Source organism: Sylvia atricapilla, chromosome 4, assembly GCF_009819655.1.
Source record: "Sylvia atricapilla isolate bSylAtr1 chromosome 4, bSylAtr1.pri, whole genome shotgun sequence".
Lineage (NCBI taxonomy): Eukaryota > Metazoa > Chordata > Aves > Passeriformes > Sylviidae > Sylvia > Sylvia atricapilla.
In genome coordinates this window covers 4872233-4890969 of record NC_089143.1, presented here as the reverse complement: position 1 = coordinate 4890969, position 18737 = coordinate 4872233, and the positions used below count along the sequence as shown (strand labels likewise).

The window sequence follows — 18737 nt, the reverse complement described above, 5'->3', positions numbered from 1 at the left end:
TCCTATTAGCTCCAGCTAGAAAATATAAAAGGTACTTAGGGTATTCTCCAAGTGTCGAAGATTGAGCTAATTACGTTCTTCAAAAAGTTCAATAAAGTGCTACTGGGAATTTAGCTCCCTGCTTAGAACTGATCAAACAAACAATGAGAAATCAGAAACTATTAAAGTTTGTCTGGCTTTGGTTATATTCAGTGTTCCTGATGGACCAGGAAACAAAAGCTTCATTATGCACAACTCAGTACCCAATTTTGCCACCTACTTGGAGAGGATACTGTGGCTACCTGCTGCAGAAGCCATTCAGAAAAAAAAGGGCCCTGCACAAAATTGCTCCAAACACAGGTTACTGTATCTAGGGCATTGAGAAGCCACACACAATGTAAGTAAAATATCACAAGATTTTTGTCACGCTAGGAAACATTCCCAGTGAGATACAGGTACACAAAATTGGATGAAATGGCTGGCACATTTTAATGTCTCCCCCCCTCTCATTTTCCAAATTGCTACAATAGTGTTAAAATATTTGTGCTTTGCCAGACTACTTTGCTAAGACACATATCCAAACCAAGGGGTTAAGGTGAGCCAAAACACAACATTCCAGATAAATAAACATCTCAAAATCCACTCCTGTTGAAGTCAGGACAAGCAGGCATTTGTGCAACTTGTGTTTGCTTCACCTTTGGGTTATGGGACCACATGGGAACAAGCACGTACAGACATATTGACTTAGCTACTGATTAAGGAAAGGCATTCTTCAATTCCAATTGCAAACTATTATAAAGTTTTGCTTAAGTAGTATTTCGATTTCAGTATGCTAAGGAAATCTGTAGGAAATTCAATAAAGAAGAAAAAATTCTAAAATGCATTTGAAACTTATACGGTTAAAGCAAGAACAAACAAGATGATAGATTAATACTTCAGAAGTGATTAAAGAAGCAAAGCAAAAAAACTGTAACTAATTTTTAAGAGTACTTAAAATAAAATGCAGTATCTTATATATCACATTCTGCAGAATTGTCTGGATTGAATGAGAATTTTACTTGATTTAAAACCAGGAAAAAAAAATTATCCTCGATAACAAGCATTTGCCAAAAAATGCAAGGAGATGCTTGCAGTGCAATTGAAAAAAGTGCCAAATTCCTTACTAATACAGGCACTCTTTAATGTGTTTAAATATTTGTTCACAGGTCCTTTACTGAGCACCCCAGGTGTATAACCTGTAAATTATTTCTAGAGCTAGAAAATTATGAATATGCATTCACAGAACTTTTTTCACCATTCTCTATAGAGGCTTGGTGTGTCTTTTCTGCGAATGTATATGCCAGTTACGTGGAAGTTACATTTTATGGGCACCCACTGGTTACCTGCCTTTGGGATTTTCAGAACACATTTGCTTTCAAAACACCTTTGTGAATCCCCAAGAAGTTTAGGCAATGAAACACCTGAGTTTTTCCTATCTGTCCACAAGAATTGCAGAGAACAATAAAACACAAGTGCACTTGTCCATTGATGAGGCGATGTAAATGCCTAGAGGTGGGTACAAGACAGTGTTTAAAAGCCATATCTGCCCCATTTTCATAGGGCAAGTTGCAAGTCCCCTGGGAGAGCAAAGGGTTGCAAGTTCTGTTGCAATCCCTTGAAAGGGTGAAGGTTTTGGAATACTGTCTTGAACAGGGGGCCAGGGCTCTCTCCTGTCATCTCCACCCACACAAAGCATGGGTAAGAGAGGGACGTGATGGTACTGGTACCTAAAAGTACCATCCTTTTGTTCAACTCCAGTTGGCCAAACTCAGGATTCCTCCTAGACTGTTCTCCTGTGCAGTGTGACCAGGCAAAAAGAAAGGTAATTTTTCAACCCAGCTTCTCTATCTCAACCTTGTTGGCTGCTGATGAGCCAGAGTGTGAACAAAACTGTGTATGTGTGTGAAATTCAGGCAGATCAAAATATAGTCAGAGGGAGAATCCAGCCCCAAGGTACACTGAATAAGCTGCACAGAAAGCTGAGTTCACTGAACAAGCTTCCTCACACTAAGAGATACAAATTTAAACACCTGAGAGCTTGTCTAGGTAAAAAGTTCATTACTGCAGCTTAACTAGAATCTGTGTTTGAGAATAAAACACATTGGCTAAACCTGAGGTTCTGGCCAAATCATTTAAACTATCCTAGTGGAAGAAGCTCATTCCCACAATTTCCAAATTCCAGCTTCCAGCTCAGCAGCATCAGCCCTGGGACTTTTGGTTTGCTAGCTGCCAGTTTCATATCCAAGTGGATATGAGAATATTTATGTGCAAGTCCTTGTCATCCTGATCAATGGCAATCAAGGTAAGAAGAGACTAAAAAACAAAGAACAGGTCTTCCAGAATCAAATTTTCCAACCACTTCTAAAAACATTCAGAAAGGACAGAGCCTTCAATAGCCTTTGTTGAGTGTCCCAGGGGATGTAGCTTACAGATAATTATCTGAGCTAGGAACTCACTGTCAAGCACAGCATTTGTTTAGCTGGGGCCAGCTGATAGCCACAGGGAGGAGAGGAAACTTGCAGAGGAACTCTACAGTGCTTTGCAAGCTATTTTAGGAAAGTCCTACTTCAGCCACAATTTGCAAAGCAATTTCTGATGAAGTCCTGGCAGCTGAACCGGTGAGTTAACTGCAGGTAAAGGACTGGTCTCACTCCCTCCTTCCCATTTCATCCCTGCAGTGCCACTTCCTTTCTGAATCCAACATCCCTGCCAGTTAAAACCTTTACAAGAAACTACCATTCAGTATAATTCCAAGCAAGAAATGTATGTGCAGCTTTTCAGACATGCGTCCTGTGCCCTCCCCCAGCAGCAGGAGGTTCTTGTATGAAAAATCGCTGGCAAGAAAGAAACTGTGCTATTATTTTTAAATGTCCTGATGCAAACCTCCCCCCCCCAAAAAACCAAAAATCCTCTTAGAAAGCAAAACAAAACAAATTTTAAAAAACTCCACCCAAATCCCCCCAAACCCCCAAAAGAAGTACAATGAAGTCTTTATTCTTGATGTCGTGTAAGCAAACAACAGGCAAATGTGTTAAAGAGGAAACAGGAAATTTTTATTGGAAACAGCTTCATTTGTTAGTCTGTTTTACAAAGCAGACCTCCATGCTCAAATCAAGGGTAGGAGTTCCTTTTGTGTATGGTTGGGAACCATTAGCTCTTATTTACCCACTTCCAGAGGGATTAGGAGAACTCAATTCTTCCCCAGAGCAGTAAATGAAAATGGGAAAGTTTAACTTCCTTTTTTGTTAAACTTTGGTTCATCTTGATTCCTGGCCTTGTACGTTTGCAAATTTAGACCTCCAGAGTAAAAATATCTCAATTAACACCTTGTTTGAAACTGCAGTTGCAGAAGGCAGAACTGTAAGATGCCTATAGTGTTTTTGTTTCATGATACCGTCTCTCCCATGGAAAAGAAAAAACACACAGTGATGCTGCAATAATGTTCTTTCAGAAAAAAAAAAAAAAAATCATCACTGCAGTCCAGTCAGGACAGCAACACTTTCATTCTTCTTTTTTTCTTCCATGAAATAACATGCAATTTAAACACTAGCTCTTTCAGGGTCTCCAGGACAAGGTGCAAAGCAGATGTATCTTTGTACAGTCATGCACTGACTCAATTTTCACCTAAGTGCTAAACATCTTATGAACAGTTTTTCTAAGCAGATGGTTTCCTCTTGCCTCAATTCAGACACCTTTACAATCATATTAGCACCTCTACACATCAGTTCTACTCATCTCACCTTTTGGCTCTGTTAAGAGAGCAGCTCGTAAAAATCTGTAGCAAGACTGGTAAAATCAGCACTGTCAAAATCAAATTTCAGAAAATAATGGGCTTCACTTTTGAAGGTTTACTTCAATGTCATACATAACAACTGAGGGTTTTTTGAGCTTCTTGATTGCATCTTGGTCTTAATTTTTAAGTGAGTTATTCTAGTTGAAATTCACTATTTGACTTTTCTTTTAGAAGAGAAAAAACAAACTTGTAGAAATTGAATACAAAATCATCTTCCTGAATTAGCTTGCAGGAGAGGGTCTCCCATATAGTGTAGAGAATGATTCCAGACTTTTGTGAAAGCTGGAGGTAAACACACTATTTTTTAACTTTAAATCCTAAAACTCCATAAACCATCTGAATGTTTGCAAAGGCACAGAGGAGCACATGAAGCCCACAAAGGATTCCTCCCCATCCAGGACTGAGGGTCCAGTTTAATGGCTGCAAAAGGCTGGCAAGCTCTTTCTCTGCCTACATCAGAAATTACCTCTCCTTACATGTTCATGTCCCTCTGAAACTTCTGGCCCTTTGCAAAATTTTTGTTCAACTCAAAAACACTGTCCTGAGCTATTAAGAAACTTGAGATCATCCAGGACCATTATTTTTAAGGCCAGCTGTGGTCTAGGTGAGAAATATTCTTGTTTGGATAGAATTCCACAGCCCAAGTACACGCAATCATTTTTCCTAGTTCTTGAATTGCCCGCCCTGACATGTGAATTGTGGTCCCAACATTAGACCTGATCACACCATCCCACCCCTCAGTGCACAGATACATGAACACAGATGTGAAATCTGAGACAAACCGGGGAAATAACTGCGCTGTGGCAGCTGTCTACAAATGAGCCGTCTAGGCACTGAAAATGATAAATCAGTTCTGTGTAATGTCATATGCCTGCAGCCCTTTAAAGTTAGGGCAGTATGACTGACTTCCTAAGAGTAAGCCTGTTATGTGTCCGTGGCCTCAGATGGTTTTCACTTTGAAGATATGCTTGGAAATAATTAAATTCCTTCTCCTGAGCCTGTTTTTTCTCAAACCTGTATTGTTAAATATTCCTTAGGCAGTATCATTAACTTAGTGCTCCACACCTTTCAAGAAAGCAGCACACAGCAAGGACTATAGAAAGCAAAAATAGTGAAGAACAGCTTTTTGACAGGATAATGCTCTCAAACACAAACTTGGGAGGTTTGTCAATAAATGTCCAACCACTAAAAAACTACAGCATTCTGCAAATCCCATTAAAAGCTCTTGCCAAATTTCTAACACATTTGGAATTTCTTCTACTTCTAAGAGAACAATCTAATCTTATACAACTGTTCTAGAATAACAGTCTAACAATTCATCTTACATCCATGAAGGATGCATTTCTAGAAGAACAGTAAGATCATGAGAATATAAAGCACAGCTTTTGAACTGATTCTGAGCATGCAGGTTTTGAAGTGAAAGCTAACAACCTTCCCAAGAGAGTAACTTTTCTCCTTTCACCTTCAAAGTGCAAGTTGCATTTTGCAATTGCAGCTGCCTTTTTTGATGTGCTCCTGTATTTCACTGTGCTTCCATTTATCTTCTACAGTCAAATGATATGTGCTGTGACCTCCACTTACTGCTACCTGCCTCAGCAATCCATTTAAACCAGAATGGATGCATGTGCAATTTTAAGAAAATGCCTCTTATTAAAAACTTTCAGAGGGATGGGGAGAGGGGAACTCACAAATTCTTGAGGGAAACCATGTATGACACCAAACACATACACTGCCTTTGTAGTCATAAAACCCCAAGAAACTGTGATGAATGTTACTCAGATATTCCACAACTATATGATGATGACTAAAAAAAATACTCTTTGTGTTGTCTCCTGCTGGCTTTGGGTTAAACAAGGGACTGACTGGCTTTTTCAAGTTACAGAGCCTTGAAGCAAGACAGTAACTATGCAGTTGATGTTATGTATAAACCACAGGACACTGGGAGAAGAAACAGGGTATGTTTGGAATTTGTGTGGGAACAGATGAAGAAGTAAGGAAACAGATGTTTAAGATCATATATAGATGTTTTCTCTGAAAAAAAAAAAAAAAAGGGCAGGAAGTTTGAACACTTTTTTTTTTTTGGTCAGCAAAACTTTTGAAAAACGCCAATGGTTTACTTCCACTGATAGGATTTAAGTTTGTTTATTTCCTTATTGATGAAAGCTAAATTAAAAAAAAATAATAAAAAAAGAATGTGACTGGTTTCCAAAATGTCCACAGAGGTGTATGTTGGCTGTATGTACTTTCCCTCTTTCCCAACTATACCAAATTACAGAATATAGTACTTTTAATTGCTCACTAATATTCTTGCTAGCACAGCAAGCACAATGGTGCCTTTGTGGATCAAAATGTAATCATTAAACTTGGACCTCTTTTTCACAGTCAGCATATCAAAATCACTTCAGAACCTTCTCAGCTCTAAACATAAAAAGAGAAACAACATTTGCTGAAAACATTTTCGAACGTTTAGAGATTGAGCCAACACTTGTTAAAATCAACAGGAGCATCCATAAATATCAGAGGACTTAACTAGGACTTTCCCAGTGTGGATCTATGGGCCTCTAAAACCCAACAAAACTTTTGCAGGAATGAATGGGGCCAGCTTCACTATTTTTAGCATAGGGAGAAGCCCAGGTTTTCATCAGAGCACAAGGAAGGACAGTGCTCAATGGCAGGAGGTCAGAGAGGGCACAACCACCACTTCTAGAGCTTGCCTTGGCTGGTCCTTCCCTCTGTCAAGAGGATCAAGCACAACTGATTAGCTCTGAAAAGCACCAAATCAACATAATTTCAGGATCCAATAAAGGGCTACTGAAATAAAGGATATTCCCCATGTGTCTGTCAAACCCTTTCCCTACACACTCTGTAACAGATTGCAATTACTGCTTATTTTCACACCATTAAATATGCTTCCAGCTGGCCAAAAGTTAGCTGCTTTACTTCCTTACTTCTAGAAGACTTTGGGAAAGCATCTTCTAGGACACAAAAGAATCAGCACAACTCCTGTTTCACCAAGTTAATAATTTATTCCTAAATAGGTTTTGTTTTGTTGATTTTTTTCTTTTTTTTTTTTTTTCTTTTTTTGCATTTTGAGCATATACAGGCAAATTAGGGAAGAACTTTAAAAAACAATTTGATCTGAAGATAACTAACTTTGTTTAATAGGAAAATTACAGCTTGATGTGGCAGTTTTCCTGTCAAATAACAACTCTTTTTGTAAGTTAAAGATGGTCTTCTCTCATCTTGTTTTTAAGAAGGTTCACAGATGAAGACGTACAAGATGTCAAGTGACTTAAAAAAACCCTCAAGAAATAATTGGGCACGTGGGTTATTTATCTGGCCTGCTTAACACAGGGTGGTCTTGGAGGAGGATTATTTGGGGCAGAGAAAGCAGTTAGTCAAATCCTCTGATGGAGGTCATGTTGACAGATTCCAGAGTGAGAAACAAACTCTCCTCCAAAGAGTGGGAAATAGAGGATGACTTTAACCTTCTCTTCTCTCAGAAATTACTTGGTTAGCATGACCTTAGAGAACATGCTGAAGGGCAAACATTAACCATTGCTACTCCCAAGGCCAGCATTAATATCTCCAATCCCCCTGTCTGTAAGCTGGTGATGTGCAGAGCTCAGCTCAAAGGCTCATTCAGCCCCAAAGGGAAGCAAAAGTGAGCAGGACCAGCATGATGGATGCTTCACCTAAAAAAGGCACAAAGTGTGGGCTACCTGTTCAGATCTAAGAAACAACAATGCTGCAAGAACTGCTCTGAGCTGGCTCAATGGTTCATACAAAAGGAAATAGATTTTCTAGAAAGTGACTTAAGCCTCAACTCAAAAACTATCCGCATATATAGGAAGAAGTATATGGAAGAATGTCTTCCTTTACATCATAACCATTCACAGCCAACCCCACTGATGATCCAGTCCCAAACTACATCCTTCAGGAATGATACACCACTAGGTACAAAATACCAGTGGCAGTGAACAGCCCAGCACGAAGCTAATGGCATCACAGACAAATGCCTTCTTCCCTGATGCAGAATTAAAGATGTAAACATGGATTTTTCCACAGCAAATATTGAATATTTGCCATGAACGTCCTGTTTTCGGGTATTAGAGGCAGTTACAGTGTTGTGATACTGCACACCTGAAAACGCTTCTCTCAGTACAAAATCTAATGGTCACATTTTGTATGGATGGAAGAAGAAGGAATGTTAAAACAGATGATGAAGCTTTACCCTAGAAACTTTTTTATATCTTATGTGCCCAGGAAATCTGTTCTTAGAAGTCATGGAGAACTGAGGTCAGCAGAGCATCCAATTCGATGGGTCCACAGAGTCACAGAGAGAATATCCCCAAATGCAAAACTGTGATTGGGGGGTGGGGCACGTATTTTTGTTAGTCCTGGAATTTCTGTAAATTACAAGAACAGGTCTGGGAAGGTCAAACTGTATCCACCACTGGCTTCAGCAAATGTCCTTCATACATCTTCTCAGGAATCATTCTTAGTACAGACTACTGCATTTGAATAGAAAGATTTAGACAACTGTAAAGTAAATATATTTAAACCCAAATCTACAGAACTCTGCACCCTTTTAGACTTCAAAAAATGCCCCATAAGAAATAAGTGAGCCATCCCATTGTGTCTTTATTAAGAGAGGGACCAGATAAAATTTTTTCCTGATCCTGTTTCAGCTACCACAGTCTTTCCCAAGGGAAACAAATACTAGACAATATTTGAAATAATATTCATCCTAAGAAACAAAAATGCTTGTCATGCTCTTCTGAAGGCACCAAAGTGGTTCAGAATGGCCTAAACTATTGCCTGTAACTTTCAGATAATGAAACTCAGTGAATTATAGCTATCTGGCCAAGTCATTGTCAACTCTCTTTTGGTTCTGCCGGTTTGGCCAATGGTAGATCTAGCAGATCTACTGATTTCAAAGATGCTGAGTGGGATAGGGTAGCACTGTCAGCAAGAATGGCAGAACAAGTGTCCAGTAAAGAGAACCAAAAAGTTCCAGTCACAGCCCAGTCCTGTGCCCCTTTCATGAGAATTGCTCATCACTGATGACAGAATTTGTTTTTTCCCGCAAACAGCAGAAGGAGGGAAAGCAGATGAGAAAATTAAAAAACAAGACAAAACCAACAACAAAACAAAAACCCACAAAAAAAATCCAAGAAAAAAACTTGGCAAAAAACTCTGGAAATCAAAAAGCATGCAAGGCAATCCTGATACCCTGCACCATGCAGAATTACTGATTGCTTAAGTACAAACAAGATGTATACCTGGAATTGCTGAAATTACCAATATTACTGTATATCTACACTCAGTACACTACTGTAGAGAATACAGAATTTTGTAACTAATTCACCTCGAAACACTGAGATTCAAACTATAAGCAGAACAATGATACCCAAAGAATATATATAAATTGATACAGGGCCTCATCTCTTTATTTAGTGGAGATTAAACCAGCAAATTCTCTGTGAACTGCATATCATTTGACTGCTGAAGTTCTGTAACGTGCACAAGAAGGAAAGGGAAACATCTGAAGTTATTTTTATTTCCCCAAGTCTTCTGGCTATACTGTATGAATGCTAGGGTGGGTCTGGCATTGTCTGAAATGTGTCAGGGTCCTTTTGCATGGCCTCATTTCCTTCTTCCTGTCGCTAGGAAGGATGGTTAAGCATGAAAAGTGCTTGTTTACAGTACAGGACCATCCTGTTAAGCACATGAGCTCTCTTCCTCTGTCTCCTTTTAACCAGCCGAGGGTGCATTGTGTTTATGCTCAAGCCACTAGCACAGCTCCCATCAGTGGAGAATTCCAAGAGAAGCCTGAATCTCTCAAGGAGCCCAAACATAACCTACCGTGGTATTCTGCCTAGGAAAAAAAACCCCACTTTATAGTGCAAACTGCATCTCCAAATATTTGCGGAACTCGTAAATTCCCATGCCTCAAACAAACCACTGCCTAGAATGCAATGAATCAACCAGAAAAGTAAAACCAAGCCACCTCATCTCCTTTTTCTAGGAATCTTAATATAAACATTTGAGATTAGTGCATGAGTACAACTACAGAACCTTTTTTCTACCAGAGGTAAAACACACTGGGCACTTGTGAGTTTCCATGAGTAGCATCAGTCTTCCTCTCTGGCCCAGCAAGAGCAGCTAGAGAAGTGGCTGGGAAGACCCTGACTCAAGAATTAAAAGTCCTAGACTGAATCTAGGTGCTTTAGACTACTTGACTACTGAGAAATAAAACCAGATAAAACCATCAGATATGTTTTTACTGTTAACTACCACTTAGAAATGACATTTTATGACATGTAGAAAGTTTAAGCCTCATGGTGTTTAAAACGATTTATCAGCACTTCCTTTTGATAAAAAAAAAGTATCAATTAACTACACGTTATTTTAAAAGAAGATGGGATCAAGAAGTCCTAGAGGCCACAAAAGGTAGCTCCAAATGCTCTGATTTCTATGAACTTGTAGGTGAATGAATCTTGTCAAAACAATATCTACATCTTCTCTTGTATTCTGTAATCAAAGAATCTCAATCCTAATTATGATCCCATCAGCAAACTGAAGCAGTAACCCAAACCCATTAATTTGAGAGAAATCCATCCTACTTCCTGACCATCTCAGCCTTTTTCTTTTTGCTTTTGTTGCTTCTACTGGAGATGCAGAGCAGGATGCCTAGAGGACAGCAGTAATAATACCTGGAAAGACAAGACAGCAAGCTACACCTGTGGAATCAACAGACACACCTAATACCAACTCCATGTGCTGTCAGCCAGCAATGGCCTGATTGCCAGACAGATGCTGAATCAGTCTGGCACTGAACTGTTCATAGTTTCATACTCAGAGGCTCATAAGAAATCTGCCTATTATCTGCCTTAAGTTCGCTACAAACAGCCTTAAAACATAACCTGACTCAGAGAATTGTTACTGAACTGCTGTTAGGAATTTCTTGATCAGGGCAGGGCAATTTAAACAGATCACACTTACTCCTGTAAAAAAAAAAGAATAAAAAATAAAAGCATCTATAACTGATGACTAAGATAAAATTGCATTCCTCAGTCTTTGCAATCAGGTGTGTTAAGCACTATGACACATCAGGCAGAACCTTCTGACTTACTTAAAAACATTGTTTAAACGTAGTTATTTTTTCAAATTGTCCCGAAGAGAACACGAGGGGGCAAAAAAAGCCCGAAAGAAACCCGCTGTACCAACAGCAAGCGCCTTGACTGGCAACAGAACTCATTAGGTTAATGGCAACACATCGCTCAACAACTTCACAGTTTCGGTGGAACTAAGTCCTGGCCGCGGTTTGCAGAGAAAGGGAGGGTGACACGGAACGTAAAACCGACCGCCTGGAAAACGGCATCGCCTTTCTGTTTTCCTGGAGAAGGGAGAAAGGAAGAGGGGGGTAGGGATGAGCCCGTCTGGCAGGAGGTGCTGCTCCTCCAGCGGGATCAAAGCGGCCGGGGGTGACATCAGGGCTGGCCACCGCCGCCCGGGGGGAGCCACCGGGCTCCTGGAGGCCACCGGGCTAATTCCGGACAACTTCAAAAGGAACTCCACGGTTCCCGTCTCGCAAGGACTCCCAGAAAAGAGAGAGAGAGAAAAAAAAAAAAAAAAAAAAACAAACCAAGAAACCAACCACCACCACCAAAAACCCCAACAAAACCAACCAAACAACGAACAAAACCCCAACAAAAACACCAAACAAAGGGAAAAAATCCCAAACAAACAAATCAACCAACAAAAAAACCCTCCACCCAAAACAGAGAGAAACGAGAACTATGAGAGAAAAAAAAAAAAAAAGAAACGGAAAACTCGCCAAACCCCCAAATCACCGAAGAGGAAAGATGAACCACGGTGAGGTTCAGGGAGCGGCCGCATCCCGAGCGGAGCTCCGCGCCTCAGCTCCCGCTGTGACCGCTTTGGCCGAGCATCCCAGATCCCAGCACCGCGGCCGCGGCCGCTCCGCAGGCAGAGCAGCAACGCCGGCCTCCGGCAGCGCTCCCGGCTCACCGCAGCGCTTCTCACCCCCGCACACGGACGGGCAAGAGCCGCGGCTGGACGGGGCAGCCTTCCCGGGAGCGGCAGGATAACACGGGCGGGATCCCGGCAGGATAACACGGCAGGATAACACGGGCGGGATCCCGGCAGGATAACACGGCAGGATAACACGGCCGGGATCCCGTCCCGCTCTGCATTGCCCGCAACGCCGGCCGCGATGAGCGGAGCCTGCGCCCCGCGGCCGCCACCCCCCAGATCGGGCCGGGAGGCGATTCCCGAGCTTACGTGTGAGGATCATGGTGTCCGCCCGCCGCGGTGGCTCCGCGGGACTGCCTGCGGGGCCGGCTGGCCGCGTCCCTGCCCGCCCGCCTGCGTCCCTGCCCGCCCGCCTGCCTGCGCGGCGGCGGCGCCTCCGCACTGACACCGGCCGCGGAGCAGCGCCCGTCCGGCCCCTGCACCGCCCCCGGCCCCTGCACCGCCCCCGGCCCCTGCACCGCCCCCGGCCCCTGCACCGCCCCCGGCACCGGAGAGACCCCGGCCCCTGCACCGCCCCCGGCCCCTGCACCGCCCCCGGCACCGGAGAGACCCCGGCACCGGAGAGACCCCGGCACCGGAGAGACCCCGGCCCCTGCACCGCCCCCGGCCCCTGCACCGCCCCCGGCACCGGAGAGACCCCGGCACCGGAGAGACCCCGGCACCGGAGAGACCCCGGCCCCAGCACCGCCCCCGGCCCCTGCACCGCCCCCGGCACCGGAGAGACCCCGGCACCGGAGAGACCCCGGCCCCTGCACCGCCCCCGGCACCGGAGAGACCCCGGCCCCTGCACCGCCCCCGGCCCCTGCACCGCCCCCGGCACCGGAGAGACCCCGGCACCGGAGAGACCCCGGCACCGGAGAGACCCCGGCCCCTGCACCGCCCCCGGCCCCTGCACCGCCCCCGGCACCGGAGAGACCCCGGCACCGGAGAGACCCCGGCCCCTGCACCGCCCCCGGCACCGGAGAGACCCCGGCCCCTGCACCGCCCCCGGCACCGGAGAGACCCCGGCCCCTGCACCGCCCCCGGCACCGGAGAGACCCCGAGCGCGGGCACGCGGAACCGGCCGGCCCTGCCCGGTCACGGCCCGTGAGCGCGGGGACACGGCGGTGACACGCGCGGAGTCGGCACACCACTGTGACACACGCGGGGACACCGCGATGACACGCGCGGGCACACCAGCCATGCACATATTCAGGCACACGCTGACGCACACACACACACGCGCATGGAGATGCACACACGCACACATGAAGATGCACACACACACATGCACATGGAGATGCACACACACATGAAGATGCACACACACACGGAGATGCAGACACACACACGCACATGAAGATGCACACACACATGAAGATGCACACACACACGCTCATGGAGATTCACGCACACACACATGAAGATGCACACACACACGCACATGGAGATGCACACACACGAACATGCACACACACACACATGCACATGAAGATGCACACACACACACATGTGAAGACGCACACACATACACACACACATGAAGATGCACACACACGCACATGAAGATGCACACACACACACACATGAAGATGCACACACGCACATGAAGATGCACACACACTGCACACACACACACGCACATGCACATGGAGATGCACACATGCACATGCACATGGAGATGCACACAAACACACACACACACACACATGAAGATGCACACACACACACACTCTCATGGAGATTCACGCACACACACCTGAAGATGCACACACACATGCACGTGAAGATGCACACACACACACATGTGAAGACGCACACACACACACACACACACATGAAGATGCACACATGCACATGAAGATGCACACACACACACACGCACCCCTCTCCCCTGTCCCTCCACTGCATGTCTGAGGAGTCCAGGGGAATTGCAAAGACCAAAGGTGATGCCATCAAAGATGACATAAAGGCTTCTGTGCCTTTTGTCCCTTTGGTTTTTAATGGCTGGCGGCTCTTGCGGTGGCCAGGTTCATAAAAAAGCAGTCAGCAAAGCTCTCAATACTTCTTCCAGGAAACACAGAGAAGAGAGTTCCCTGAAGAGGCATCATGGCTCCTCGGTGTTTAAATTGAAGTTTTGGAATGGCCTGAGCAGCCCAAGGCATTGGGGATGCTGAGCCTTCAGCCAGGAGCAAGCCATGTAGGGTGGCCAGGGCATGCCAGTCCCTCCCTCTCCAGGCATCGTGCTGAAGAGTACTGCAAAATTTTAGAATTCTTGAGCACCATCAAAGTCTCAGTCTGAACCTGGATGAAAACCAAGTGTTTTTCCTATGGGGACCACAGCACAGTGATAGGCAAGCCTTGGAGAGAGTGAAGCAAAGCCTGGCTTCATAGCTCTGTGTCTGGGAGTTGCTTCCTACACCACTAGACCACTTTATATTTTCTGAAGGTTTTTTGAGTACTTGTTGCTTGGTCGACACATTCTGGATTGTAAAATGGCACAAAACAGGTACTTTTGAGCAGCTGCCAAACTATAAGCATGGAAAAAAGTATTGCGAAATTTTGAAAATACCTGGACCTTGTCAAAGATTATGATTGGTTTATTTTCTTCCAAGCCAACGTCATATTTTATACTCACTGGTGTTATTCTAATGTTCAGTTGTCATTTCTGCACTGTGGATACAGATATAAAGTATACATAATGAGATGCTTGAGCTGGCAATTTCCTGAAGAATAAACATCTCCCCCTTCTAGAGGCTGCAAACTGTGGCCAGTTGGCCATTATAGTGTTGTTTCTGGAAACCCCTACACAGCTCTAGGTCATTAATTTACTTTAATAGCCTAGAAGAGGATGGAAATGCACTATATCTTCGAGTTAAACTTTACATAAATTACCTGCCTAATCAATTACCTCTTCATATCTAACCTGGCTCATGCACTTTTTAGCATAGCCATATTTACCTTAATTTTGAATGTTTCTTGTAAAGTCAGGATATATGTTTCTTAGATAGGTCAGGCACTTAAAATGTTAATTCCTAACTCTAGCATGGGGAGGACAGACATATGCTATGCCCCAGCTGCTGAACAGACAAAGTAATCCTGATCTAATTGGCTTTCTGTGTGTATTGTCTTTCATTTTATGCAGTTGGTAGACTTGTAAGTGTCAGACTCGTCCTGACGAGATGAAATATACTGCTTGCATATTGTGTGTGATTTTCAGTCTGAATTCCAGGGGGAAAAAAAAAAAATTCCCCAATAAGTATCCTCAAAAGGGAGGGGAGGAAAAAAAAGGGAAAAAAATTTACCAGGAACGTGTAGGGAAGCATGCTGGCCCAAAGGCATTTCTATCACAATAACAATGCTGGAACCAGGAGACCACCAAGTGTCAAGTTAATACCCTCTGTATGTAAAAATCAGGGTTTGTTCCTGTAAACACAAACTACTTAGGCTGCTTCCTGGACCAAGCCTTCATTTTGTATAGGAAGCTTTTGTATAGAACCCACAGGAAGCTTTTGAAAGAGGAGAGAATGGACTTCACAGAAAAAAATAAGAAAGGCTGGGAGAACTTAGCATTGTGAAAGAGAACTCAAAAAATCTAAACATGAGAGGAGACATGTACAATTGTGAAGTTAAATCCACACTGAGAGGGTTGTGTGATAGTTGCAAATCAAGAATTTGAAGTCAGAATTTCATTTGAGGATTCTGAGAGAGCTGAGTGATAAGACTTGACAAATGCATCCCAGACACAGAAGATGGGAAACTCTCAGTAATTAAATCAAGGGTTATCATTCTCCCCTCCACCACTTTGTTAAATAGTAAATGAACGCTGTTTAATGATGATGCTGACAATGAAAAGCTATGTTTGTGCTTTAGTTCAGAACTCCTGTTCTACTTGCAAATCTAATTAGCTGCCACGGTAAAGAAGGAATCTCCATCCTCATTCAGTCTCTACAGCCATGTCACAACAGTGACTTCTGTGATGGAGCAGTCTGTCTGCTGGGATCATTGCTAAAGAGATGCTGGAGGATTATCACTGACCTGGATTAGATTCTTGCTGGTAATCTAAGAGAGAAAGGCTTTGATTGTAGTTTGTTATCAACTGCCGAAGACACACAGTCACTGGGGCTTGCATTTTAACTTGGAATTCTGTCGGGCTGCTTAAGCAGGCGTATTTTTGGAGCTGAGGCAAGGCACCAGGCTCACATTTGCTGTAAAACGTGCTCAGAGGAGCATTCCACCTGAGGCATGGGTGTTTAACAGGCTCCAACCACCCTAATCACTGATCCGGCTTTAAAGGATGTTGTGAAATCAGCAGAGCTTTGGCCTTTAATATTTTTATTTCTTTATCTCTCTGGCTATTCAAAGAGCAGGCAGCTGCCTGACAGAGAAACAGGATTCTGGAAGTAGCCTGCCTAAGAGGATTGTTTCTGTGGAGTACTGTTATCCTTAATGCAATCAATGAGCTCTTGCTGGATGGTAAAGTAATTGTAAAGAGTTGCCCGACAGGCACAATTACTCAGTTTAAAAGGTGAATTCTCCTTCTGTTGTAACTGCATAAGGGACTGATTTGCAGGAAGGCATCTAATAATAAGGACGTGATTGTCCTCTGCTTTCCCTCCCAGGCCCAAATGCTTTAATGGTTAACTGTACCCCTGTCATCCTTTTTCTTCTAAATAGTGCAGCACACAGAGAAGTTCCAATTCACAATTAGTCAACTGACCTGCTGGTACAAACACAGGATTGTCAGACACATGACTGCAATTCTAAATGCTAGTATTAATATCCTCTTAGCAACAGCATGATAGATTATGGAGCAGTTTCAAACTGAGTTTTCAGGCTTCTGGTTCTGGAGTTGGATTCCTTCTCCACTGGTGTATATTTGTATGTAAGTATTCTCACAATCCAAAGGACTTTCCTGTTCCAGCCATTGTCAGTGAAATAACTAAGCCTGAATTTTCTAGCACTTGACTTTACTGAAAGTAATTACTTCAAGAAGTCTGTAATTGTTCAGGCCTCTTGACAAAGAGTGTTTGCACTATCACTTTGCAGAGATAAGTGATACTAACAGTGCCTTGCTTCCAAAGAAGGAAAGACATGGTTTCACCTACTCGAGAATCACAAAATCAGAGAAAGCATCTATCCAAAATACTTAGTAAAAAAAATATATATAGCAGATTTGCTATATTGCACACAGAGAGGTGCTTCTCTACACCGTGTAATTTATGGGCTCTCTGCTCTAGAAATCTTCCTGTAAAAGTGAACACTATTAGAAATGTTTCCAGTTTGTCATGCATATTACACTCTTGTAGCTGATCCCAGGCAACATTCAGCTGGGTGTTTCCCCCCTTGTTTTAAACAGCAAAAACAATAAAGAAAATTAGCCTTGCCTTTTTCTTTGTGGTCCATATAAGCAGCTATTTTAAAACAGGTTAGAGCTCTGTGCTTCTGCCTACTTTTGAATGCCATCAAAACACTGAATTCAACAGTTCAGGCTGGAAACGAAATAATCAAGTTCACACTGTTTTTAAGAAAAACTCTATTCTATAAAGGCACACCAGAATAAGAAACAAAAATAGAATTAAATTGACAAAGGTACAATTTGTTAAAATATAAATATGGGAAAATAATATAGGAGAGGAAATCAGTATTTTCATTCCACTTTAAACAGAGAGGATAAGTTCTTTAGCTTACATGAAATACCATTGATTTATGGAAATTGGTGGAGATGTAGGGTAACTTTTTCATATTGTGATTAAGATGCTGTCACAGTTGAAGGTTTATTTTTAAAGGCTGCAGAATTTTCTGCTCTCAGCCTTCCCTTCAATTAAAAGCTATATTTTTACCTTAAAAAGTTGATTCACCTTTGCAAAAATAACCAACCGAATTTAATGTTCAAGAAAGTAGGGAAAGTAGGTAAACTAAACCTTATCTAGAAGAAGTGCTTAGAGAAGCATAGTTAGAATTTCCCACCTGTGATGAGAGCTCAGACATGATCCAGAGTAACTGTATGGCTTGTGACACATAGGAGTCCTTTTTCCTTATATTTAGAAAAAATCTGTATGACTGTATTATTACTGATAAGGACAGCATCCATAATTGATTGTGGCTTCACAAAAAAGAATCTGAACCAGAAATTATCAGGATTAAAACCTGTGCATGTGTGTAAAATGCTAAAAAATGGTTGTGTAAGTGAGACCTAAAGGACATGCAAGTTAAGGGTGACTGACTGTGACACTGCATTAGAGAAAGCTGAAGGTGATGAAGTTTTGTCTTGGCCAAGGCACCTTTCCTAGGTGTAAGGGTGGTAATTGCCTTGGTGGCTGTGTGGCAGCAGAGCTCCGTGGCACCAGGAGTCAGCTCCGAGCCCTCTCCTTTGTGGATCATTTAAAAGGTGATATTGGTTCCCCAGTCTTACCCCAGTTCTCCTCTTCTGTGCTTACAAATCACAGTGTGCGATCAAGTGTGAGAGGAAGACAGCACAAAGGATGCCTTTACTCAAAATGTATATTACAGAATGATCAAAAGATGAGCAACTTGATGATGGTGCAAAATGGTGGCAGGAAATAAAGCTCAACTTTCTTTTGCCTGGGAAATTAATTTATTTTCAGGACAAAGCTCTTGTTTTCACTCTGTGTTCTTGTGACAGCAGCTATATTGTTACTGAATCAACCTGCTCTTCACTCTTCATTTTAAAAGCAAGTAGATTTTACCTTTCACCTTTTAAACCACCACTTTCAATGTTAAGATGCATTTCTTTAAACCTCATTCTCTGTTCATGCATGACCTCCAGTCTGATGAAGAAAAAAGGTCAGCTTTTACAGAGAGACAACAGTAACCTTTCATTAAACAAGATGTAAGTTGCCCACTAAAGTAGATGAAAACTGAA

At 43.0% G+C, this 18737-nt stretch overlaps 1 protein-coding gene across 3 annotated transcripts in view; it reads right to left on the bottom strand.

Moving 5' to 3' along the window:
• Positions 1-18737, bottom strand: part of DLC1 (DLC1 Rho GTPase activating protein) — a 213446-nt gene that overhangs the window by 24283 nt on the left and 170426 nt on the right. Inside the window, exon 1 of one of the 3 annotated variants that reach the window (XM_066316952.1) lies at positions 12122-12203. The exons of the other annotated variants lie outside the window; for them this stretch is intronic. Coding sequence (XP_066173049.1) covers positions 12122-12134 — 13 coding nt within the window. The 5' untranslated portion in view covers positions 12135-12203. Of the gene's footprint in view, positions 1-12121; positions 12204-18737 lie in introns of those variants that run through there. 3 annotated transcript variants of the gene reach the window in all.